Genomic DNA, 20,440 nt, shown 5'->3' with positions numbered 1-20,440 from the left:
TGCAATCCCAGATACTCGAGAGGCTGAGGCAGGAGAACTGAAAGTTCAAGGCCAGCCTGGGGAACCCAGTGAGACCCTGTCGCAAGATAAAAATAAAAAGGGCTCTGGAGATATAGCTCAGTGCTGAGCCCTTGCTCAGCATGTGTGAGGCCCTGGGCTCACCCCCAGTGCAGGGAGAATCCAGCTGCCGTTAAAACCACTTGGTAACCCTAACTTGTTTGGATTTAACAACGTTTAATGAAAGCACTAACTTGGAACGCATCTTTGCCTGGCACCCAGAGGAGCTGTCCCAACTGTCTTTTGCTGTGTAGCAAATGTCCCAAGACTTTGTAGCTTGGAACCACAGCCATTTCCTCCCAGTCCTGCGGCTGCCCAGTCTTGGCCAGTGGTTCTTCGGCAGCTCCTCGCACTGGCAGGACCTGCTGTCATGGGATGCCCTCTTGGGCTGCAGTGGCCGCTGGCACACCCGCATGGTAGACTCGATGACTGTCGTCAGCTGGGAGCTCAGGCGGAGTGCTCCCAGCGGCTTAGGCACCCCTCAGCATGGCAGCTGGGTCCCAAGAAGGAGCCTCTTCTCTCACTCTGTTCGGGCTGTGGTAACAAAATAATTACACTGGGTACTTTATAAACAACAAAAACGCCGGAAGTCCAAGATCCAGGGACCAGCAGATTCAGAGTCTGATGAGGGTTTGCTCTGCTTCCAAGATGGCACCTTCCCCGGGTCTTCCCACAGCAGGAGGAGGAAGGAGCTCCCTGGAGCCTCTTTCACTAACTGCGCAAAGGCAGGGCTCCTCACTGAAGCCCTCCTCGGCACACACTGCACGGGGGGATGGGCTGTCAACATGAACTTGGGGCACACAAGAGCAAGCATTCAAGGACAGGATGCAGAAGCCCCCAGGATTCCGAAGGCTCAGTTCTGGAACTACAAAGTGCCATTTCTGTGCCATTCCATTGCTACTCATCCTGGGGCCAGCCCACATTCCGCAGCAGGGAATCAGCCTGGCCATTGGATGGGGAGAGGAATGGAGGACGGTCAGCCCTCTTTAACCTGCCACCACACTCAGTGGACATGCCGTGGAAACTACTGGGGCTGTGAATGGACAGATGGTCTCCCCCAGCTCCATCCTCTGTGATCCCTCCCAGAAATGATGGGGACTCCTCTGTGTCCAAATCCCTCTAAAGTGGGTGTGAGTCGGTGGCACTCCTGGACATGGGAGGTGGAACCAGGGTGGGTGGCCCAGGAGGACCAGAGCTTCTCACTCTCACGGGGCCCCTGCTCTTCACACATTGCTGACACTGGAGACAGAGACTGTTCTGAGCTGGGATAGGCTGGGCCAGGGCCTGTCCTGAAGGGTCCATGACCTGCACATCTGTCCCTCCTCTTCCCTCAGCATGGTCCCTCTTCTGTGCAGTCCCCCTCCCCCCATGGGAAGCCCCCGCTTCAGCATCTACCCTGCTACTTTATGGCACTGGAAACTGTGGAGGCACAGAGTGGGGCCACACAGATGGGACCAGCCTCCCCTTCCTGGGCACAAAAGCCACACAGAGCCGCTTCCTGCGGCTTCCCGGGCAGCCGCTGCTTGGCACTTGGCAGATGGTCTCCTCTGGGAACGGGCCCTGGCATCTGCTTCTCCACTTGGGCTGCATCTGCTTTCCTGGCCCCCGGGGACCCGAGGACTTGCGGTCCTGCTTTCTCTCACGCACACCTCCGTGCGTCTGTGACATCTGTGGATGCACACCTGGTGCCGGCTCCACCCCAGATGCTAAGTGCTCAACGGTGGCCGAGCACAAGGACTTGAGGGTTGCCTGCTCTCAGGAGACAGGGCCCCTGGCCCAAGGGACTGGCTACCCACAGGATGTGGCTCCAAACTGGCAGAGGACACTTGCTCGTAACTACAAAGGTGGCAGGGACCACCTGGGTGGAGGGAAGCAGCAGGAAGGTCATTTCAGGGAGTGGGAGGGTCCCTTTCTGCCCTGAGCTGTGCCCTGACCTAGGACTTCAGTCCTTCCCTCTCTAATGTCTCAGACTCTTTTGTTCTCGGCTCTGATGTCCTCGAGAGCAGGGTCTGCCTGGTACAGGGTCCCTGCTCAGTGAGTTTGGAACTTGAGGAGTCACCATAGGAGGTCACTGCCTGAGCCCCTAATCCCCGAGGGGAGGGAGCTGTTGCCCAATGGGTCCTCTTCTGCTTCCTCTGTAGCCCTGCACTGGTTGGGGGGGAGCTTCGGGGCTGGGGACAGAGGGCATGCTCAGAGGCCCGACTTCACAGGGCCATGCTTGAGGAACCCCTGGCCCTAGACTCCAGCGGATTCTGATCTAGTGCAGGGGCAGCACTGGCCTGGGCTCCAGGGCGGTGGCTCGCAGGCTTCCCCTCAGGCTGCTCTCAGCCTCCCTGTGGCTGTTCCAAGGGTGGGCAAGTGAGGCCACCCTCCTCCCAGAGCTCATGGGCCCTACAAGCAGCAGCACCACCACCACACTTCAAGAGCAGGCCATGTTCCCCAGGGTGGGCGCTCCTGTGGCCCTCCGGATGGACGGCTACACACACATACCCACACTTACTCCAACATGATTCCCAGCCGCAGCCGCAGGGAGCTGCCGGGAGCGAAGCCCAGGTAGGCTCTTGAGGCTGAACCCTCTGATCTCGGGCACAGCAGACTGTCAGCATCAGCCGGGATTTTATTTTTTTCTTTCGAGGTGCTGGGGAAGGAATCCAGAGCTGGGCCCACGCAAGGCTAGTGCTGCACCCCCAGCAGCACCCCAGCGCTTTCTCTTTCATTTTTATTTTCTAAGTTGCCCAGGCCGGCCTGGAACTTGTGATCCTCCTGCCTCCGGCTTCTGAGTGCTGAGATGTCAGGTGTGTACTGCCATACCTGGCTCACCTGGAAGGTTTTGCAAACCTGGGCCTGGGACCTGCCTGGAACAATTAAGTCCACCCCTGGAGCAAGACCAGGACCTGAGCGATCTGATTCATTTTCATTTATTGGTTTTAAGCTCCCCAGGGGATTCTGGTATACAGCCAGGACTGGGAACCCCTGAAAAATACTGGTGGGTTCTTAACCAAAGGACCCTGGCAATGCCTGGAGATGTTCTTGATTGTTTCAACTCTGCGGGATGGAGCTACCAGTACCTGGTGGGTAGGGGCCAGAGAAGCTCAGTGTCCCTCAGTGCTCAGGTGAGGATGGGACCCAAAGTGGTAGGGCCCACCTGGAGCCCTGTGCTGTGGCACAAACCCCAAGCCTCCAGAAGCAGAGGGGGCAGATGAGTCTCAAGCTTTCCTTCCTGGCTCAACACCATGCAGGTGGCAAAACACACTCCTGCTCCTCTGAAGTGCATGCCCTTCTCCAGCAGGACTGGGGGCTGCTAGGAGAGCCCAGGACTAGAGCCAGGCAGAGCCAGAAGGCCACGCGCCACCTGGGAAAACAGTATGCCCTCGGGGACCCTCACAGAGCTGGTGCTCAGTCCTTACTGGGGGGAATGAATGGGCCCCTTCTCTCCTATGAGGAGCTGGACACCCTCCCCCGAGGGCAAAGCTCTGCGCTCTGAGCATTCAGCCTGCTCAGGGCTTTTCTGCTGCAGAAATGTCCTCCTCATCCTTTCCTGCCCTTCTGGAACAAGAACAGCGCAGGGACTGTGCCTGGTCCCCAGGGGCTTCCTCATATCTCCCTTGCCACCAGCAGAGGACACAGTTCAGAGCAACCCTGCCCATAGCTCTTCTGAAGAAGAACTGGATACAGGACCCTTGGCCACCCAGGAACTATGAGCAGTGGTGCACTTCCAGGGGCCCAGGAACTCTTGGGGACTCTGGCACCAGGAGCCCCCGGGAGAAAGTCAAGAACCAGCAGTGCAGGGGGAGACAAATATGAATCCTATGCAGGAGCCCCGGGGAGAGCAGGGCTGGGAGGCTACAGAAGACAGCATGAGAAGCTGTGCTTCCAGGCCTCAGCCCAAGCAGCCCATGCCCAGTGAAGCCCTTAGCACACAGCAGGGGCATAATGCTTGCCCTGAAATGCCCACATTCAGCTCATCAGGACCCCCCACCCCCAGGTCTCTGAGCTCCTCTGCACAGGAAACCCCTGGGGACACATGAAGGCCAATGGCACAGGCCAACTGCAGACCCCATCCCCTCCTTTATTTATTTATTTATTTTGGTGCTGGGGACTGCCAGGGCCGCCTCACCACTGAGCCACATCTGTAGCCCTTCTTATTATTTACTTTGGGACAGGGTCTTGCTAAATTGCTTAGGGCCTCAGTAAATTGCTGAGGGGGGCTTTGAACTCACAATCTCCCTGCCTCAGCCTCCCAAGTCGCAGGATTACAGGCGTGCACCAGCAGTTCCCACCCCTTCCGGGAGGGTGGGGACAGTGGGGAAGGAGCATTCTGTCTAACCCTGTCCCCTTCTATTTGTTGGAGTGACTTAAAGCAAGAACACAGGGCTAGGAAATGCTGACTCCACTTCCTGCAATCCCTCCCCACATTCTCCAAAGGAATGTCATTTTCCTGCTCTAGGACTCTGTTTCCCCTTCTAAGTTCCATATGCACACAGAGCACAGGATGTGGAGAGCTTAGGTGGGGATGGCACAACAGGCTGCGACAGTGACATGAGAAACATGTTAGGGGTCCTTCTTCTCCCTCCTTTTAGCTAGGCAGTGTCTACAGAGGCCTCCAGGGAAGGGGTGCCTCCTGAGAAACCCTCGGATGAAGGGCCTCTGCACACACTGGGGGGAACTGGGCAGCTAGTGCCAGTGGGTCATCATCGAAAGCCTGCAGGCCTGGGGGGCCGCAGACAACCCGACCCTCGTCTGCAACCACACTCCCAGGTTCACTCCCAGAGGCCGGTGAAGAGGCCTGTGTGGAGAGCAGAGTGTCGGCCCCAAACTGGGATGATTACAAGGGTCATGAGCCACAGATGGTCCTCAGGGGCTGGGGGATGATGGACGGTAGTGTCCCCTCTGCATCCCTCCCCTTTCCGCAGTCCAGGCGAAGGCGTGGGCAAGGAACCCTGGCAGGCGCCCCTTCTTACCACCCAGGCTGCGGAGCTGCGCGGCAGGGAGCTCGCGCGAGTCGGGAAGGGCGCACGGTGGGGAGCCGCCAGGCTGCGGCCCAAACTTTCCCCGGGGAGAAGCGGGCCGGGGAGCCGGCCGCCGGGCAGGCGGGTCCTGGCGGCTCCCCAGGGAGGCGGTGGCGGCCGCTCCGCCCCACGGGCCGCTGCAATCACGGCGCCCAGGGCAGCGGCGGGCCGGGGCGGGGCGGGCCGCAGTCAGCGCCGCCCTCCAGGTGCCGCGGGGCGGGGAGGCGTGCGCACGGAGGCGGCGGCCGGGGAGCGCGGGCCGGGCCATGACCCCCCGCCGCTGTCTCTTGCAGGCTTGTTGCCGCCGCCCCCCGAACCTGGCCGCCACCAGCGTGCCGGGCCCCGCGCGGCTCGGCCGTGAGCCCTCCAGGAAGCGGTGAGTGCTCCGCGCCCGCGCCACGCTGCCCCGCGCACCCCATCCCTGCGCTGGGACCCGGGTCCGCGCCCCGCAAGAGCGCGCGGTGGGAGGGGCGCGGCCCGGGCAGGGTGGGGACGCCCCCTACTTCCTGCAGACTTTGCTGCGGAGACCTGGGCTTCGGGAAAGTTGGGCCCCCTCTGGCCGCGCTGCCACTTACACCAGCGGCGGGGGTGTGTCCCTGCGCGTGGCGGCCTCTGGCCCCTCTCTCCACCTGACAGCCCGCGCTGTCACGAGTTCCTTGGGAAAGGACCAGACCGCCTTTCCTGAAAGATGGCAAAGAGCCGGCGGCCTCGGGAGGAACCATTTCCCCTCTATCGAGTATTTCAAAATGTATTATTTATGAACCGCCTCACTTAGGGGCCCCCTGCGCTCCCAGGGCATCAAAGCAGGTTTGCAACCGCAAAGGGCGACCAGTGTGAACGCAGGCGCACCTCTCCTGGCTGGCTGAGCTCTGGCGGAACTGGGGGGAGGCGCTCATTAAAAGGGTACCCGCAGCTCCCCAGGGACTGTGGTGGGCGGGGTCTAAAGGCCGGTGGGAACTCTGGCTGTCAGACAGTGATGGAAATCAAGGCAGCAGTGCGCGCAGGCTGAGCAGCCGGGAGGCACCGCCAAGAGGGCTGGAAAGGCAGCCCTGCCCAGGCACTTCTGAGATTGTGCAGGCTTGGTGGAAGGACAGCCATTTGATGGATGAGGAAACTGAGGTTCAGAGAGACGCACCCTGAGTAGCAGGCTCTGGTGTCTCCAATACCCGTCCCCCCACTTCCAGGAGGCCCTGTCCCGGGCTATACTAACCACAGAAAGCAACCCCTTACCTGTCCAGGCCCCGCCCACCTCATGTGGCGCGTCCCCACCCCTGGGTACTGGTCCTCTGCTTGGGAGGGAGGCTGAGTATTTATGGAAAGACCTAATCCCTTCACCAGCCCAAGGAGGCCAGAGCTCCCGCCTAATCTCTGCCTGGAAGCCCTTGGTGCTGGAGGGCCAGTGAGGGGCTCAGGCAGGAGGAGGGTTCCCCCGGCAGAGGTCAGGTCCCTCCTCAGTGTGAAAGGGAGCTTCCGGCTGATGGCTGGATCAGGGCTGTTTGGTGCTTACCTGGCACTTTCCTGTGCTACCCTGGTTTCTGCTCTCACCCTCACACCAGACCCCTGACCAAATGCTGTTCCTATCCCTGCTTTCAAGGTGGGAAACAGAGGCCTGAACAGGTACAGTGACTGACCCACACCATGAGGCCTGGCTCCCCCGGAGCCCTGCAGGAAAGGGCCCTTGTCTATGGTAGAGGCCCAGCCAGGCCTGTGGACCAGTGGGTGTAAGCCCCAGTGGAATGACTTCAGGTGCACACACACGTGCACTATTTTAAAATTTTTAGTATTTTTTTTTCACAGATGGGCATCAAGCCCAGGGCCTTGCACATGCTAGGCAAGTGCTCTACCTCAGAGCTATAGCCCCAACCCTAGAAAGATTAAGAATGTGCAAGGCCCTGGGTTCCTTCCCCAGCACCACACACACACACACACACACACACACACACAGTGCAGATCAACAGTGCATGATTCTTAGGGTGCATGTGCCCCACATGGGCATGCTCCATTTGCCCTGGCACCCCAGCCACTCCATCCCTGGGTGTGTCCCATTCATTCCAGGAGAGCTTATCTCAGCCACTGGAACTGAACCTGCAGGACCCACTAAAGTACTGAGCAAGGCAGGATTCTAACAGCAGGGTCACTCCACCCACAGACAGCTCCGTGTCCTGACCTCACACAGATCAGTGGGGGACAACACACAGTAATTCACACCCAACACGCATGTCCCCCAGACCCAGAGGCGGAACATGTGGCCCCGTGCCCCTCCCAGCTGTGCTGCCTTCCCCACCAGCAGTAACGGACTTCCAAAAGTGCTCTCCTCCCCTGTGCCCTGTCTACTGTGGCTCCACAGTCCACAGACAGAAAGCACAAAAGACACTTTTTTCTTGCGTCCATGTGCTTCCTTGGCTGACCTATGTTTTCATTGGCCTGCAACATGCAGAAAGGTGTGCACAGCCCAAGCGTGGAGCCATCACAGTGGCCCAGAGGGGTGTGGGCAGTGGGAGGCCAAGACCCAGGCCCCAGTAGGGTTTCAGTGGGCACCTTGCCCCCTCCTCCTGTTGGAGACAGGCTGTGGCCAGGCAGCTGCCAGCCTCCCTGAGGCCCGTGGCCTCCTGCAGGTCCTCCTGTTGAGAATCGGGTATGCCCTCTGTGGACCTGGAGGCGGCATCTGGTGCCAGCATCTGTCCCTAGCACAGCCCTTGGCCTGGAATTGCAGAGATTCTAATCCCGTTGCAAGGAGGAAGTGCCTTTTCCAAAGAAAACCGAGATGCAGAGGTGTGGTCCGCACCCTTCTCTGTGTCTGTGGCAAGGACAGGAGTCCACAGGTGGGGTCCTGGCCAGCCTCCCCCAGCTGGCATGGAACCGTCTCTGCCTACCAAGTCCACCCACCTAGGCTTTAACACATTCCTCAGCCCTGACTCTTCCCCCACCCTCTGGTCCTTGAAGAAGGTCTTTGTTAAGGAGGTGGGGCTAGGTGACTCACGACCTCTGTAGGCCTGTTCTGATTTCATCTGGGAGGTGGCTCTGCAGAGACCAAGCCAGGTGGAGCTCCAGTCTGACTGCCATCTGTCACTTTCCCTCCTGAGCATCCAGTTTCTTCTTTGGGCCACCCAGACGTCAGAACCCACCTCTGCTAGGGTAGCCACGTTCAGCAAAGGGAAACAAGGACACCCAGCCAAATTTAGGTGCAGATCAATAGTGCATGATTCTTAGGGTGCATGTGTCCAGAATGGGCATGCTCCATTTGCCCTGGCACCCCAGCCACTCCAGCCCAGGGTGTGTCCCATTCATTCCAGGAGAGCTTATCTCAGCCACTGGAGCTGAACCTGCAGGACCCACCAAAGTACTGAGCAAGGCAGGATTCTAACAGCAGGGTCACTCCACCAGCAGATGGCTCCGTGCCTTGACCTCACCGCCACATCTTAGGGACTTGGTAAACTCCTTGTTTTACTTTTCTGTCTGAGCTGAAAGCCTGGCAGGCAAGCTGGCACGGCCACCACTGTGGGCTGGTAGCTGTGGCTCCTTCCTCCAAGGCTGCTGGGACATGGTGGCCACAGCTTGGGAGAGCGCCCTTCCCTGGCAGTGCCACTGTGTGGTGTGCTCCCTCGCCCTGTCAGGGGGACCCCTGCAGGAGGAAGTTGGTTTGTATATTGCCCACTATCACTGGACAGTCCTGTGGCCATTTGGTGTGGGGAGATTGCTATCCCTCGGTGCAAGGGAAAGCCTGTTTGATGGGAAACTGTGGTGCACTCCCCAACCTCCCAGGGTTCAAAGAGAACGGAAACACAAAGGGCGGGCTCACCCCTGCTCACTGTGAAGAGACCGCAGTGCTGGGCGACCAGGGCCTCCACCCTGCGCTGGAGCCCATGGGGAGCTTCGTCCCCAGCCTTTTGTCATCTCTTATTTTGGGACAGGGTCTTGCTAAGTTTCCCAGGCTGGCCTTGAACTTGGGATCCTCCTGCAGTAGCTGAGATCACAGGTGTCCCCTCCTCTCACTCTGGGGCCATTGGCCACGCTCGGGCCCCTCCCGTTCCTTCTGATCTCAATGTGTCCTCGTGGGTAGTAAATTCAAACAACACAGAGCTGGGGGCTCGCAGGACATGGCGCCAAAGCTCAGCGTGGGAATGGCCCCGGCTTTGGAGTCCGTAGTCCAGGGCTGCAGCTCCCTCCGCTGGCCGTGAGGGCTGCGCACCTGAGCTCCTCTTCAGTCTTGTCAGGTCAGGAGTTGTTCTTAGAGGACATGCAGCCCAGGACGGGCCTCCAAGAGAGTGAGCTTGGCGCCCATCAGCTGCATCTAGGAAGGTGGTGGGGAGCAAGGTGACCCTCCTGCAGGGTCCCTGTGCCCTGGGGGTGCCACCACCTTAGACAAGGGGCTGGGGCCCTGGGTGAGCAGACTCATTCCTCAGCGTCCTCAGAATTACATCTGGAGGCCCAGCTCACCTCTGAGCCTCAGCTCCTGCTCCCAGGCCCTTAGGTCACCCGGGGACTCTCATATGGATGCGCCTGAGTCCCACAGGGGCTGGCCCTGTCACCGAGGAGTGGGCAGCTCCACGCTCCCTCCATGCACACCTGTCCCCAGAACGACTCAGTGGGGACCACGCTGCAGGGTCTCATGGTCTTCTGTGCAGCACCTGGAAGGTGCCTGGGGACTCTACATGATGACAATCCCAGTGATAGCAATGGCAAGGATGGTGGCAGGGATGGTGACATGAGGAAGGCCACAGTGACAGATACATCCAGCCCTGTCCTGGAGGCTGGTGGCACGATGCCCAGGTGGCACACGAGAACACTGAGCCCAGCATGTTCTCCTCGCCTTCCCGGCCGCTCCCCTGCCCACTGCCTTCACACATCCTGGTCAGAGGTGGTGGCACCGTGGTACACGGCAGCCTGGGCCCAGACAGCTGAGCCACACGGGACCCTCCAGCAGGAAGCCTGAGTTGTCACCTGGACACGAGCCCCTGATGCTGCATCTGCTGGACCTGGCCCAGTTTCTGGGTCTCCAGTGCCACCAGGCTGGAGCCACTGCTGGTCCCCATCCTCTTCTTTCCTCCCTGGCCTCGTCCCTGAGGGTCTCCCTATAGGCACTGTTCCAGTTGCAGGACTGCCCCGGGGACTCAGCCTGTCAGCTGGGGACAGTCCTTCTGGGAGGTGCTGCTGCCGCCACACAGCACAGCCTTCCCTAGGCCAGAGCTTGGGGCCTGAACGCGTCAGGACTGCGGGGCCCGGGGCAAGGCGGGCAGCCTCAGGGACAGAAGACCCAGCTCGGGGAGGGCAAGCGGGGACAGGCGGGGTGCGCCCACCATGCCACTCCTGGGGCTCTGTGCTTCTTGGGACCCACGGTCTCACGCTGCCTGGTGGTAGGAAGAGTCGGAAGCGCTGGTTGACCCTCGCTCCACACTGCAGCCCCCGCGGCCCTATGCAAGTAACTCACCTCCCTCGCCTCATTCCCCGTCTGTGAAGTGGGGATAGGAGCAACCCCAGGCTGGGGGGGTGGCTGGAAGTGTGGCCTAACCACGGGTGACACAAAGTGGTCACCACGAAGGCTCCAGAGCTGGGCCTTCCTGCAGGCAGGGCCCTCCCCTCCCTGATGTCTCCTCCTGCAGTTAGAATCCCCGGGAGCTTTGAAACCCGGTGCCAGCCCACACCCCAGACCCTTACCCAGGCCCCCTGGGGGTGAGCTGGGCAGGGTTTGGGAAAGCTCTCAGTGGTCAGCGCCCACAGCGCTTTCCTCCCCTCCATGTGGTGACAGTGCAGATCCTGTGTCAGGGGGCCCGGGCTGCGGGGCGTCCAGGCCGCTGCTCCAGACTCCACGTGGATAGTGCCATACCAAGGCCCAGCTGCCAGGAGCTTCTGCCTCCCCCCTCCAGATCCTCCTGCTGTGTGTCCAGCAGGGACCCCGTCCTTACCTCCTGACACTCACTGCTCACGTGTGCTGCAGCAGTGACCGAGGCGTGCGGCCAGGCAGTCCCCACATCACAGATGAGGCAGGTGAAGTGTGGGGTGTGCCCAAGCCGCAGAGCCAGGGTCTGTGCCGCCCGGCGTGGCAGGACCGCAGCAGGGCCAGCACCTGACGTGACAGGCCTCAGGCCTGCACCTGCCCCACCAGTACCTGCCTGTCACCTCTCCCCCCTCTCCCAGGCCCCCAGGCCATCTTCTAGTGGACATCTCGGGCTTGCCACCTGTGGACCTGCCATTGGCCACACTGGGCTCCCCACCACTCACACTCCTTGGGCCTTAGCAAGCGCCCCGACCCTGGGGCCTCGTTAAAACACTGACTCTGGCTCCACAGGCCTGGGTGGGCTGGCCGAGAGCGCTGGGGTGCCACCACCTGCAGACAAGGGGCTGGGGTTAGGGTTTCCAGACTCGCTCCTCAGTGTCCTCCGAATAACATCTGGAGGCTGTAACTGGCCTCCAGAAACTGGAGGCTCCCCGCTGGCTCCCCCACCTGAGCCCGCCCTGACCTCCCACCTCTGGGTCCTCCCACAGACCTTTCTCTCCCCGGGAACTTTGCAATCTCTTCCTGCTTCCAGAGCATTGTGCCCTGCTTGGGTCACTCCTGCCTATATTTGGGGATGCCAGCCCTGGGTCCAGCCAAACTCTCCTCCATCCCCATAGGACAGCACCCTGCCCTGCCCCACCTGCCCCTGTGGGGCTGGTTGACCTGTCCATCTGCCAATGTGAGCAGGCAGATTCTGGAGTGGTGCCCTGTGTGGCCATGTGCCCACCTGTGGTGGTCTGGGTCCTCCAAGATCAGCGGTGAGGGTGGGAATTGTACTAGATGTTCCTTGGGGATGGGGAGGCCGGGAGAAAGCCGGAAAGGGGTGCAGGGCTGACCCCAGCAACAGGGAGTCAGGGAGGAAGCAGGAGCACCCCAGGCCACTGTGCCATCTGAGGACAACGGGGGGTCATGGGACCTCCACCAGCCAACCTGGCCCAGAGCCTGGCACTCAGGCCGCTCTCCGTGGATGAAGAACGTGCTCAGCCCCAGGCCGCCTCTAGAGGAGGGGACCCCTCAGGGTGGCAGCATCTCCCCTTCCTGAGTGTGTTGCCATCTAGGGCTGCTGGGTCTGTGGTCTCCGTTCAGCCAATAACAGGACACAGAGACGGCAAGCAAGCAGCAGGCTCATTGCCCAAGTGACAGGGACAGACCTGCAGAGAGAGGGGCCTCCGAGCTGGGAGTCGGTGGGGGTGTGGGCCTGTTCTTTCTGTGGTCTCTGGAATTTCCTCCTTTCCTCATCTGCTCCCTCTGTCCACTGTCTGTTTCCGTTTTCCCACTGGACCCCTCTTAGGAGCAGGAGGCCGGAAGTATCAGTCTGATTGGGGCCCCACTTGTGTCCACTAGCACTTTCCTCAAGCAGGAAGCTGACCTCCTTAGGAGACCCTCTCCAGGCTCCTCTGGTCTGGCCCTGTCCCAGCCCCCTCACTTGCCATCGGGCCGGGGCTGCCTGGGCCCTTCTGGGTCTCCCTCAGATGGGCCTACCGAGCCCTGCCTCGGCCAGGTGGGACTCCAGCCCCGGAGTCAGGGAAGTCCTCGCTCCCAGCTCCACACTCCACTAAGCTGGTGGCCTTGGGCAGCCGACACGACCTCTCTGAGCTTTGACTTCCATATGTGCAAAATGGGGCAGCAGGAGTCCCTCACAGAGTGTCCCTGAGGTGGAGAGACGGGGGCATGCAGGGCCCCAGGCCACTGGCTGCATCTTTATTGATGAATTATTAAGAGTCCTCTTTTTTTTGACCTTGGTACTAGAGAAGGAACCCAGGGCTTTGAGCCTGGCAGGCATGTGCTCTCCCACTCTCCTACCCCTTTTTTCTTTATTTTGAGACAGGGGCTCACTGATATGTGGCCTGAACTTGTGATCCTGCCCAGCCTCCTGGGTAGCTGGGGTTCCCGGTGTGCACCACTATGCTCACCAATTACTCAGAATTCCAAGGAACAGGGTTAGGACAATTCTCGTTTCCCATGGACCGGGGACAGTGCCCCTTTATGGTTTAACCCTTAGGCCCCCAAGAATCTGAACTGAAAAGAGGGGCAGCCCTGCCCCCTCCTGGCTTCCGGCCAGTGCCACGGCCTGGCCCAAGGGTCCCCGTCCGTATGGCTGGCCATTGCTCTGAGACCCTGGAAGGAGAAGCATGGTGGTCTTGGTTCTCACCATCAGCCCCAGCCACGGTCTCCCCTTGACCTTCACGGCCGGCCGCCGCCCACCAGCCCTCCAGCATTTCTAGCTTTGAGGCTCCTGAAAATCTCCATCAGCAGACTCCGTTTTTGAGCAAATTCAGCCCAGTGTAGTCAGCAGGTGCCATGACTTGTGGCCCATGGTGTGTCCCTCCCGCTGCTTCCTGTTGTCACCCAGAAGGGCCAGTACAAAACAGGTCCCGGGCCCTGTCTGAGTGCTCTCCTCTCTCCACAGGCCACAGAGGAGCCGCCATGGGGCTTAGACTGTGCTGCCTCAAAGGTAAGCAGGAGGCTCTGCCTGGGGTGAGAGTCTCGAGGGTGATGGGAGTGGGAGGCAGGTCCAGGAGGCCCAGGGATGCTGTCCAGACGGGGGAGAGGCAGGAAACCATCCCTGCTCAAGCCCTGCACACAGCAGGTGCTCTGTAAATGTCTGCTCTGACTCTGTGCCCTCCTCCTTCCTTTCACTGGTGGTCAGCAGTGGGGAAGTCCCGGGGCCCTGGGGCCTCCATTTCAGCCCCAGAGGGCACTCCCAGGCAAGCAGGGGAGAGGGAGGGAGGCCCCGGCGAAGGGGCTGGACACTGGGGTTGTCGCCCAACACACCAGAGCCTGAGAAGGCCCAGACGGGAGTCATGGCTGGGGGATGGCTGAGAGCAAAGACAGGAGGGGAAAGTTCTAGAAGGACACAGAATCAGTGAGGGGTGTTTGCAGTCTTGGTGGATGTGGCCTTTCTGTCCAGCATCTGCATGGCCCTTGGCACCTCAGACCAGTGTGGCCCACCCAAGAGACCTCTGCCCAGGAGCCCACGCTGTCCTTCTTCCGTGTCCTGCCCTTGTGACACAGGCTCCAGCCATCATCCCTCCTCTGCCAGCCTCAAGTCCCAGAGTCACCCTGGCCAGGTGCAGCAGGCCCAGGGCCTGACTAGTTCCAGAGAGCTGTGCTGGTCTCACCCCGGCTGTCCCTGGAGTGTCTTCCAGGTGGGGACACGCTTAGTCCCAGGTGCACAGGGTGGTGGCCGGGACCCCATAGCCGCATATGAACGCAGCAGCCAGCTGCTGGGCCTCCTCCCTGCCCCGTCCTCCAGGTGCTGGGCCACAGCAGGCCGCTCTGCCTCGCGCCAGCCTGCGTCTGGCTGCTGCAGCCCTGGAACGAGCACCTGGGTTTCCAGGTCTGTGAAATCGGGGTCACAAGAGGCCCTGCTCACAGGGGAGCACCCAGAACACACCACTCCTTCCACCATGTGTCCGGGCCAGCTGCTCCGACTGGTTTTATTACTGCTCTCATCAAAGGCACCGGGCTCGGTGGCCCCTGCCTGGAGCTCGAGGCAGCCCGCGGGGTCTTGGTGGCAAGTTGCTGTGACTGCCACTGTTCCAGAAAGGGAGGCGCAGGGAGCCCCGCGAGTGACGAAATGAAGCGGGGTGGAAAGGTTCTGCGGCCAGGCGTGGACTCAGGCATCTCTCCAGGAGGGCATCTGATTGGCCCGCTCCAGAGCCCAAGGGGGCGGGGCATCTTGAATGACAGCACCACCCAGATTTCAACTTGGACAGAGGTTCCTCTGGAGAGGACTGGGGTGTTGTTTGCTGGAGCCCACACGGCCAGGGCCCGGTTCCCACCGAGTCCCCAGGCTGAGCCCAGGGAGGGTGAGAGAGTTGCGGGGTATTTGTGGGCAGTGGGGGCTGGTCTTGGAGCAGTCCCTGGTTGGGAGGTGGGCCCTGAGTGAGACTTGACTGCAAGGTGGCCACTGGGTCCTCCCAGTGCCCGGTTGGCACGCAGGACAGCTCTGTGCTGCTGCTGTGTTCTTTGACTGTGGTAGAATAGACAAACGTAAAATTTAGCATCTCCACCGTGACACACACGTACAGGTCGGTGGCATAAACTGCCCCACCCACCTCCAGAAATAATAGGTCATGTTCCCAGCCGGGGACTGGACAGTTGAACATGACTCCCGGTCCCTCCCCAGCTCCCGGCTGCCGCCGTCCTGCCTTCTCTCTCCGTGAACTTGACGAGGTGGCGTACACCCAGGGATTCCGGTGTTTGTCTCTGTGCTTGAGCTTCCTTTCCTTGTGCAGCTGAGGGCCTTCCCCTGTGCCTGCCCTGTCAGTCAGTCTTGCGTCATTGTGACAAAGTTCCTGAGATGAACAACTTATGCGGAGCCAGGGTTATTCTGCCCACATCTTCAGAGGCTCGGTCGGTCATTACCAGGCCCGTTGCTTTGGGCCCATGTGGTTCAGAATTCCCTGGCGTTGGCCCGGGGCAGGGGAGGGGAGTGGAGCCTGTTGTCTCCAGGAAGGCAGGAGGGGTGGGAGAGGGAGAAGTCAGGGTCCCAACGTCCCCTTCAGGTGCTCACAAGCCCCACCGCCTCCCAGCAGTGCCAGGGCTGGGGACCCAGCTGCCAGGCATGGGCCCTGGGGGTGCTTCAGACGCACAGCAGGGAGAGGCCGTTCTGTCCCCCACTTGGCCTCCTGATGGACTTGTGAGCTCCTCTGGGTGTCAGGTCAGGGTGTCTGAGAAGGGACCACCCCTGGAGCTGACCCAGCAGTCACGTTCCTTTCAGACAAGGGCAGGGCTCAACCAGGGAAGCAGACCCAGGGGCCAGGGACCCTGCTGATGCCTGAGCCCTCGCTCCCACCCCACAGGACTGAGAGCCTGGCGGCAGCTGAGGGCTTCTGGGCCCGGAGCTTTTAAGAGGGCCGCCTTCCGGCCGGCGCTGGCTCGGCTGAGTACTGGAGTGGCCCCCAGGCCGGGCGAGGCTCATCCATTTTTCATTGCTGGCTCTGGTCCTGCAGTCCTCCGCCCACCCTGCCTTGGCCTCTGGAGGCCACACGGGCATGGCGGTGGCTCCAGGCTTAGGCAGTGCCAGCACAGAGCCCTTGGCCCTGTGTCCTCCCCACAAGCCCTCGCAGCTGAAAGTCCTCCTCCGTCCTCCTCCCCGGCGGCCACAGGTGGTCTGTGCGTCCTATGCTGACTGGGGGTGGTGTTTCTTGAGACGGTACTGTGTCAGCCCTCGGTAGACCGTCGGATTGCCCAGAGTTGTCCTGGCCGGCTGTTGTGTAGGTGACGCCACGTCGGCATCTTGATTTTTTCTGGTTTTATTATTATTATTATTATTATTACTTCCCTGGGACAAGTCCCCAAAATCGGAATGACTGGGTCAGACAACAATAAATGGCTATAGCTGGGGATGTGGCTCAGTGGTAGAGCTTGCCCAGCACACAGTCCAGGACAGGGATCCAGTTAGGACCAGGCCCTGGACCCCTCTGCTGTAGCCCCTAGACTGGGGCCAGGGCTCGGGACCACCCAGCCACTCCTGCTTGACCCTTTCACAACGTGCCCAGCTCCAAGGTACTTCCTAGTTCAAATCCCAGCTCTGTCCTTTATCGGGATTGGGCCTTGGAGCAAGACCAGCTTCGTGGGCACATGGCCCCTGCAGCCACAGAGGGCCTGCCGGGGCGGCCCGATACACTGGCTGCTGTCAGTGCCAAGCAGGGTTTCCCAGTCTCCCTTTCCCGGAGTCCACCAGTCATGCGTGGCCGCCCTGGGGAAAGCCACCTTGTCTCTCTAGGTCTCACTGTTCTCAGGGCCCTTCACCCGGCCCTTGACTGTGTATTGAGCGCCTGCTGTGTGCTGGGTTCTGAGAATGCTTTGAGCTAACAGGTTGGCTGCGCTGTCCCACGAGCAGAGAGCAGACTCCAGCACTGTGGCCGTCCCGGGGACAGGGACAAACAAAACAATAAGTAGGCCAAGTTATTTTTATTTATTTATTTATTTGGTGCTGGGGATCGAACCCAGGGCCTTGAGCATGCTGCAGGAGCACGGTGCCACCCAGCCACCTCCCTTGCCTGGGTGACTGTCCCATTTAATCCAGTGTAACCCGGACACCAGCACAGAGGGACCAGTTGGCCAGGCTGGGCTCCATTTGACAGGTCTAAGGGATCTCCGGTCCATCTGGGAGGCTCTGGGTGGCTGCACTAAGGGACCTGGGTGGTGGAGTCCAGGGTCCAGCTGGGTGGTCTGTCGGCTGCTCTGAGGCTCACCGTGGCTGTCACGTCCTCCTCCTGCCTTGGGAATCTTCTAGAATCTCGCCTGTTTTCTGAGCTGGAAGGTGCCTGTGCTCCCTGCAAAGCCTCACCTTTCAGTGGGGAAGCTGAGGCCCAGGGAGGCAGGATGAGTCTGGAGTCAGCCTGGCTGTGGGTGCCTCTCCAGGAGGCCCTCCACCACCTGTTCTCGATCCCGGGAGGAACAAGAACAATGAGATTGGCCCACGTGCCCTTGAGGTGTGTGGTATCCAGGGGTGGGGCACTTGTCTCTGGGCTTCAGTCTGCCCCTCCACTCCCGGCTACCCAGCGCTTCCCCACCCACCTCCTCCCTGGGCCTCCACAGGCCCCCAGGTTCACGTCTGCAGGAAGACAGAGGCCTGGCCCCTCCCCTATGAGCCAGTTTGAGTGGCATGAGCATGCGCTGCCTGGGGTCCGCTGTCTCCAGCACACACGGGTGCCCGGGCTCTGTGATAATCGACCAGGACTGGGTGCAGGAGCAGCAGGACTCTGCTGTCCACCGCTCTAGAGGCCAGGCGGCTGAGGTCCAGGTGGCACGGGCCACACTCCTCTGGGGCTGCCGGGGAGGCTCCTTCCTCCTCGTCCAGCTCCTGGTGGCTCCAGCGTCCCTGGCTCAGGGCCTGCCCGTGTCTTCCCATGGCACCTTCTCTGTCTTCACATTGCCTTTTCTTGTAAGGACATGTCATTGCATCTAGACCCCCTAATCCAGGATGAGCTCATCACAGGATTCTTAACTAATTCCATCTGCAAAAAGACCTCATTTCCATATAAGGCCACATTCTGAGGTCCTAGGTTGGTGTGAATTTTGGAGGACACTGTTCAACCCACTACAAATCACGTCCCCTCCAAGCCCTCTGGTGTGTGGGACAGGAACAAGTCCTCCATCTGCTAGTCTGAGAAGGGGACATGGAGGGTGACATCCGAGGGGGGCTCCGGCTATGCTGAGACCCCTTTGTTTCCCTCGAGGACAGTGGGCCCAGCACTGTGTTCTGTGGGGTCCTTCCCCCGAGGGCCCAGCCATGGCCAGAGCACCTCCCTGACGCCCCTCCTCTGAGGGCTGACACGGTGTCCCCGGGAGCCAGGCACAACTCATCCTTACGCAGCAGGACGCCAACAGTGACTTCACCTTCGGGGAGACTGAGGCACAGGGCAGCACCTGCCAGCTCAAGGCCACACGGCGGGTTGGGAGGGACTTGGCCCAGCAGCTGGGGGTGAGGCACGTGGTCTTCCTACTGCTCCCCTGGGCACAGAGGGTGGCATACCAAGGGAGCAGCGCCTGAGCCGCGAGGTTCTCAGTGGCCCTGGATGTGCAGCGTGGGCGTCCCCTGAGCTAGGCAGACGGGCCAGTCCTCAGGACGCCTGGGCCAGCCGAGTCGTACAGACGGAGACGGTCCCGGGTGGGTGTTTTTAGAGCAGGCTTTGCTTTGGGAACAGTTTTAACTCTTAAAAACTTGAGAGTCGGGGCTGGGGATGTGGCTCAGGCAGTAGCGCGCTCGCCTGGCATGCGTGCGGCCCGGGTTCGATCCTCAGCACCACATACCAACAAAGATGTTGTGTCCGCCGAGAACTAAAAAATAAATATTAAAAAAAAAAATTCTCTCTCTCTCTCTCTCTCTCTCTCTCTCTCTCTCTCTCTCTCTCTTCTCTCACTCTCTCTTTAAAAAAAAAAAAACTTGAGAGTCGGGAGGTGCCGTGGGTCCCGCCCCGTTTCCCCACCTGGGGTCATGCACTGTGTAGGGGTCTACCGAGGCCACCTTGTGTTCAGGTTCCCTGTCCCAGACCTCGTCAGGGTCCCTCCCACGTGGAGTAGGACAGGTCTCTCGGGCTCCCCTGGGCTGTGACGGTTTCCCAGACTGTCTTGCTCTCGGGACCTTGACCGCCGTGGGGCAGCCGGCAGGGTTTTGTGGGCTGCTCTGGATCAGGTCTGGCTGAGGCTGGGGTTTTGCAGGTCTTTCTTGCCAGGCGAGGGCTCAGGGAGGGCAGGGAGCCTGTGGTGATGGGGAAGTTGGGGATCCGAGAGGGCAGGGTACTGCCTGGGTCAGGCCCGGGGGAGCTGGGACCTGCCTGTCCTGGCCCACGCCTAACTGCCTTTCCCATGGGACTCAAAACCTCTTCACTCAGCCTGAGACCCTTGGCCAGTGGCTGGTTGTGGGGATGGCCATCCTTCTGATTGGCCTTCACAGGTTCAAGACTGGCCCCAGCTCACCCAAGGTCAGCCGCATGATAGCATGAACACCTGGTTCCAGGGGCGGACAGCTGCGGTCAGGAGCTGTGGAGGCCTGTTCCTTCCACACACACACACTGTGTCCCTGTGGCCAAGCCCACAGGTGAACAGATGGCCCCCTGGGCACTAGCTGTGGCTGAGTCCAGGAGGGAGAGGCCCCAGGGAGGGCCGCACCCTGGGAACTCCTGGGAGGCCAGGGAGGGCAGGAGTGCCAGATCTTCGCTGGCCCAGCCCAGGCGGAGCCCTCCAGCTCACAGCAGGATTTAGCCTGTCTCTCTGGTCACGGAGCTTAAGCTAAACCTCGAGCACCTGCTGTCCTGGGGAAGGAGGGGTCTGGCCAGTCCTGTAGCAGGTGACAGCCACTCTCCCTCCGTGTCCTGGTAACCTGCTGACTGACTCCTGTCCAGCGCTGGTGGTCACTACCCAGAGGGCACTTGCCACTGATGTCCAGGTCCTCCTTGCACACCTGTTCCCCGGCTTAGGAATCCTGCTGCCTGTCCATCCTGTAGCCCCAGCACACAGTAGGGACACAAGATGTGGAACAAGTGACCTGTCCACCTCAGCAAGGCATGGATCTCCTCCCCAAACCTCCTGCCTGCCATCAGGGCAGCTGCTCTGCTGTCCCTGGGGCCCAGTCTCCTGGGCCTGGCCTGATCCAGGTGCTCGGAAAGCGTTTGTAGGGTGGGTGAAGGGGAGGGTGAGCCTTCAGAGCCCGGCGGCCAGGGAGGCCGCTGCTGGGCCTCCAGTGAGGTCTCCTGCCTCGGTGCCTCCAGGGACCCAGAATTAATGACCACACTGACCGGTTCTCAGCTGCAGGGTTGGGGGCTGACGGGACCGGACCCCCAGCCTGTGGGGTTGCCGTTTCCCTCCCAGGGCCTCGTGGCCAGCAAGGCCTGGCTCCACCAGGCTGCATAGACGTGGGTCTGGC

The 20,440-nt window shown here is 60.7% G+C and overlaps 2 protein-coding genes across 2 annotated transcripts in view; one reads left to right on the top strand and one right to left on the bottom strand.

The window, feature by feature from the left end:
• COX4I1 (cytochrome c oxidase subunit 4I1) overlaps window positions 1-20,440 on the bottom strand; it is a 327,664-nt gene that overhangs the window by 31,834 nt on the left and 275,390 nt on the right. The gene's annotated exons all lie outside the window — the stretch shown is intronic.
• Window positions 4,929-20,440, top strand: part of LOC308637892 (uncharacterized protein C16orf74 homolog) — a gene marked incomplete at its 5' end in the record, with an annotated part of 34,131 nt that continues 18,619 nt past the window's right edge. Inside the window, 4 exons of the mRNA XM_081274734.1 lie at window positions 4,929-4,935; window positions 5,026-5,272; window positions 5,360-5,442; window positions 13,472-13,516. Of these exons, the coding sequence (XP_081130860.1) occupies window positions 4,929-4,935; window positions 5,026-5,272; window positions 5,360-5,442; window positions 13,472-13,516 (382 nt within the window). The remainder of the gene's footprint in view (window positions 4,936-5,025; window positions 5,273-5,359; window positions 5,443-13,471; window positions 13,517-20,440) is intronic.

Source organism: Spermophilus citellus (assembly GCF_964194105.1).
Source record: "Spermophilus citellus genome assembly, chromosome: 18".
NCBI classification, from domain to species: domain Eukaryota; kingdom Metazoa; phylum Chordata; class Mammalia; order Rodentia; family Sciuridae; genus Spermophilus; species Spermophilus citellus.
Note: the sequence above shows the minus strand (reverse complement) of the source record. Positions and strands in the feature narration are given on the sequence as shown.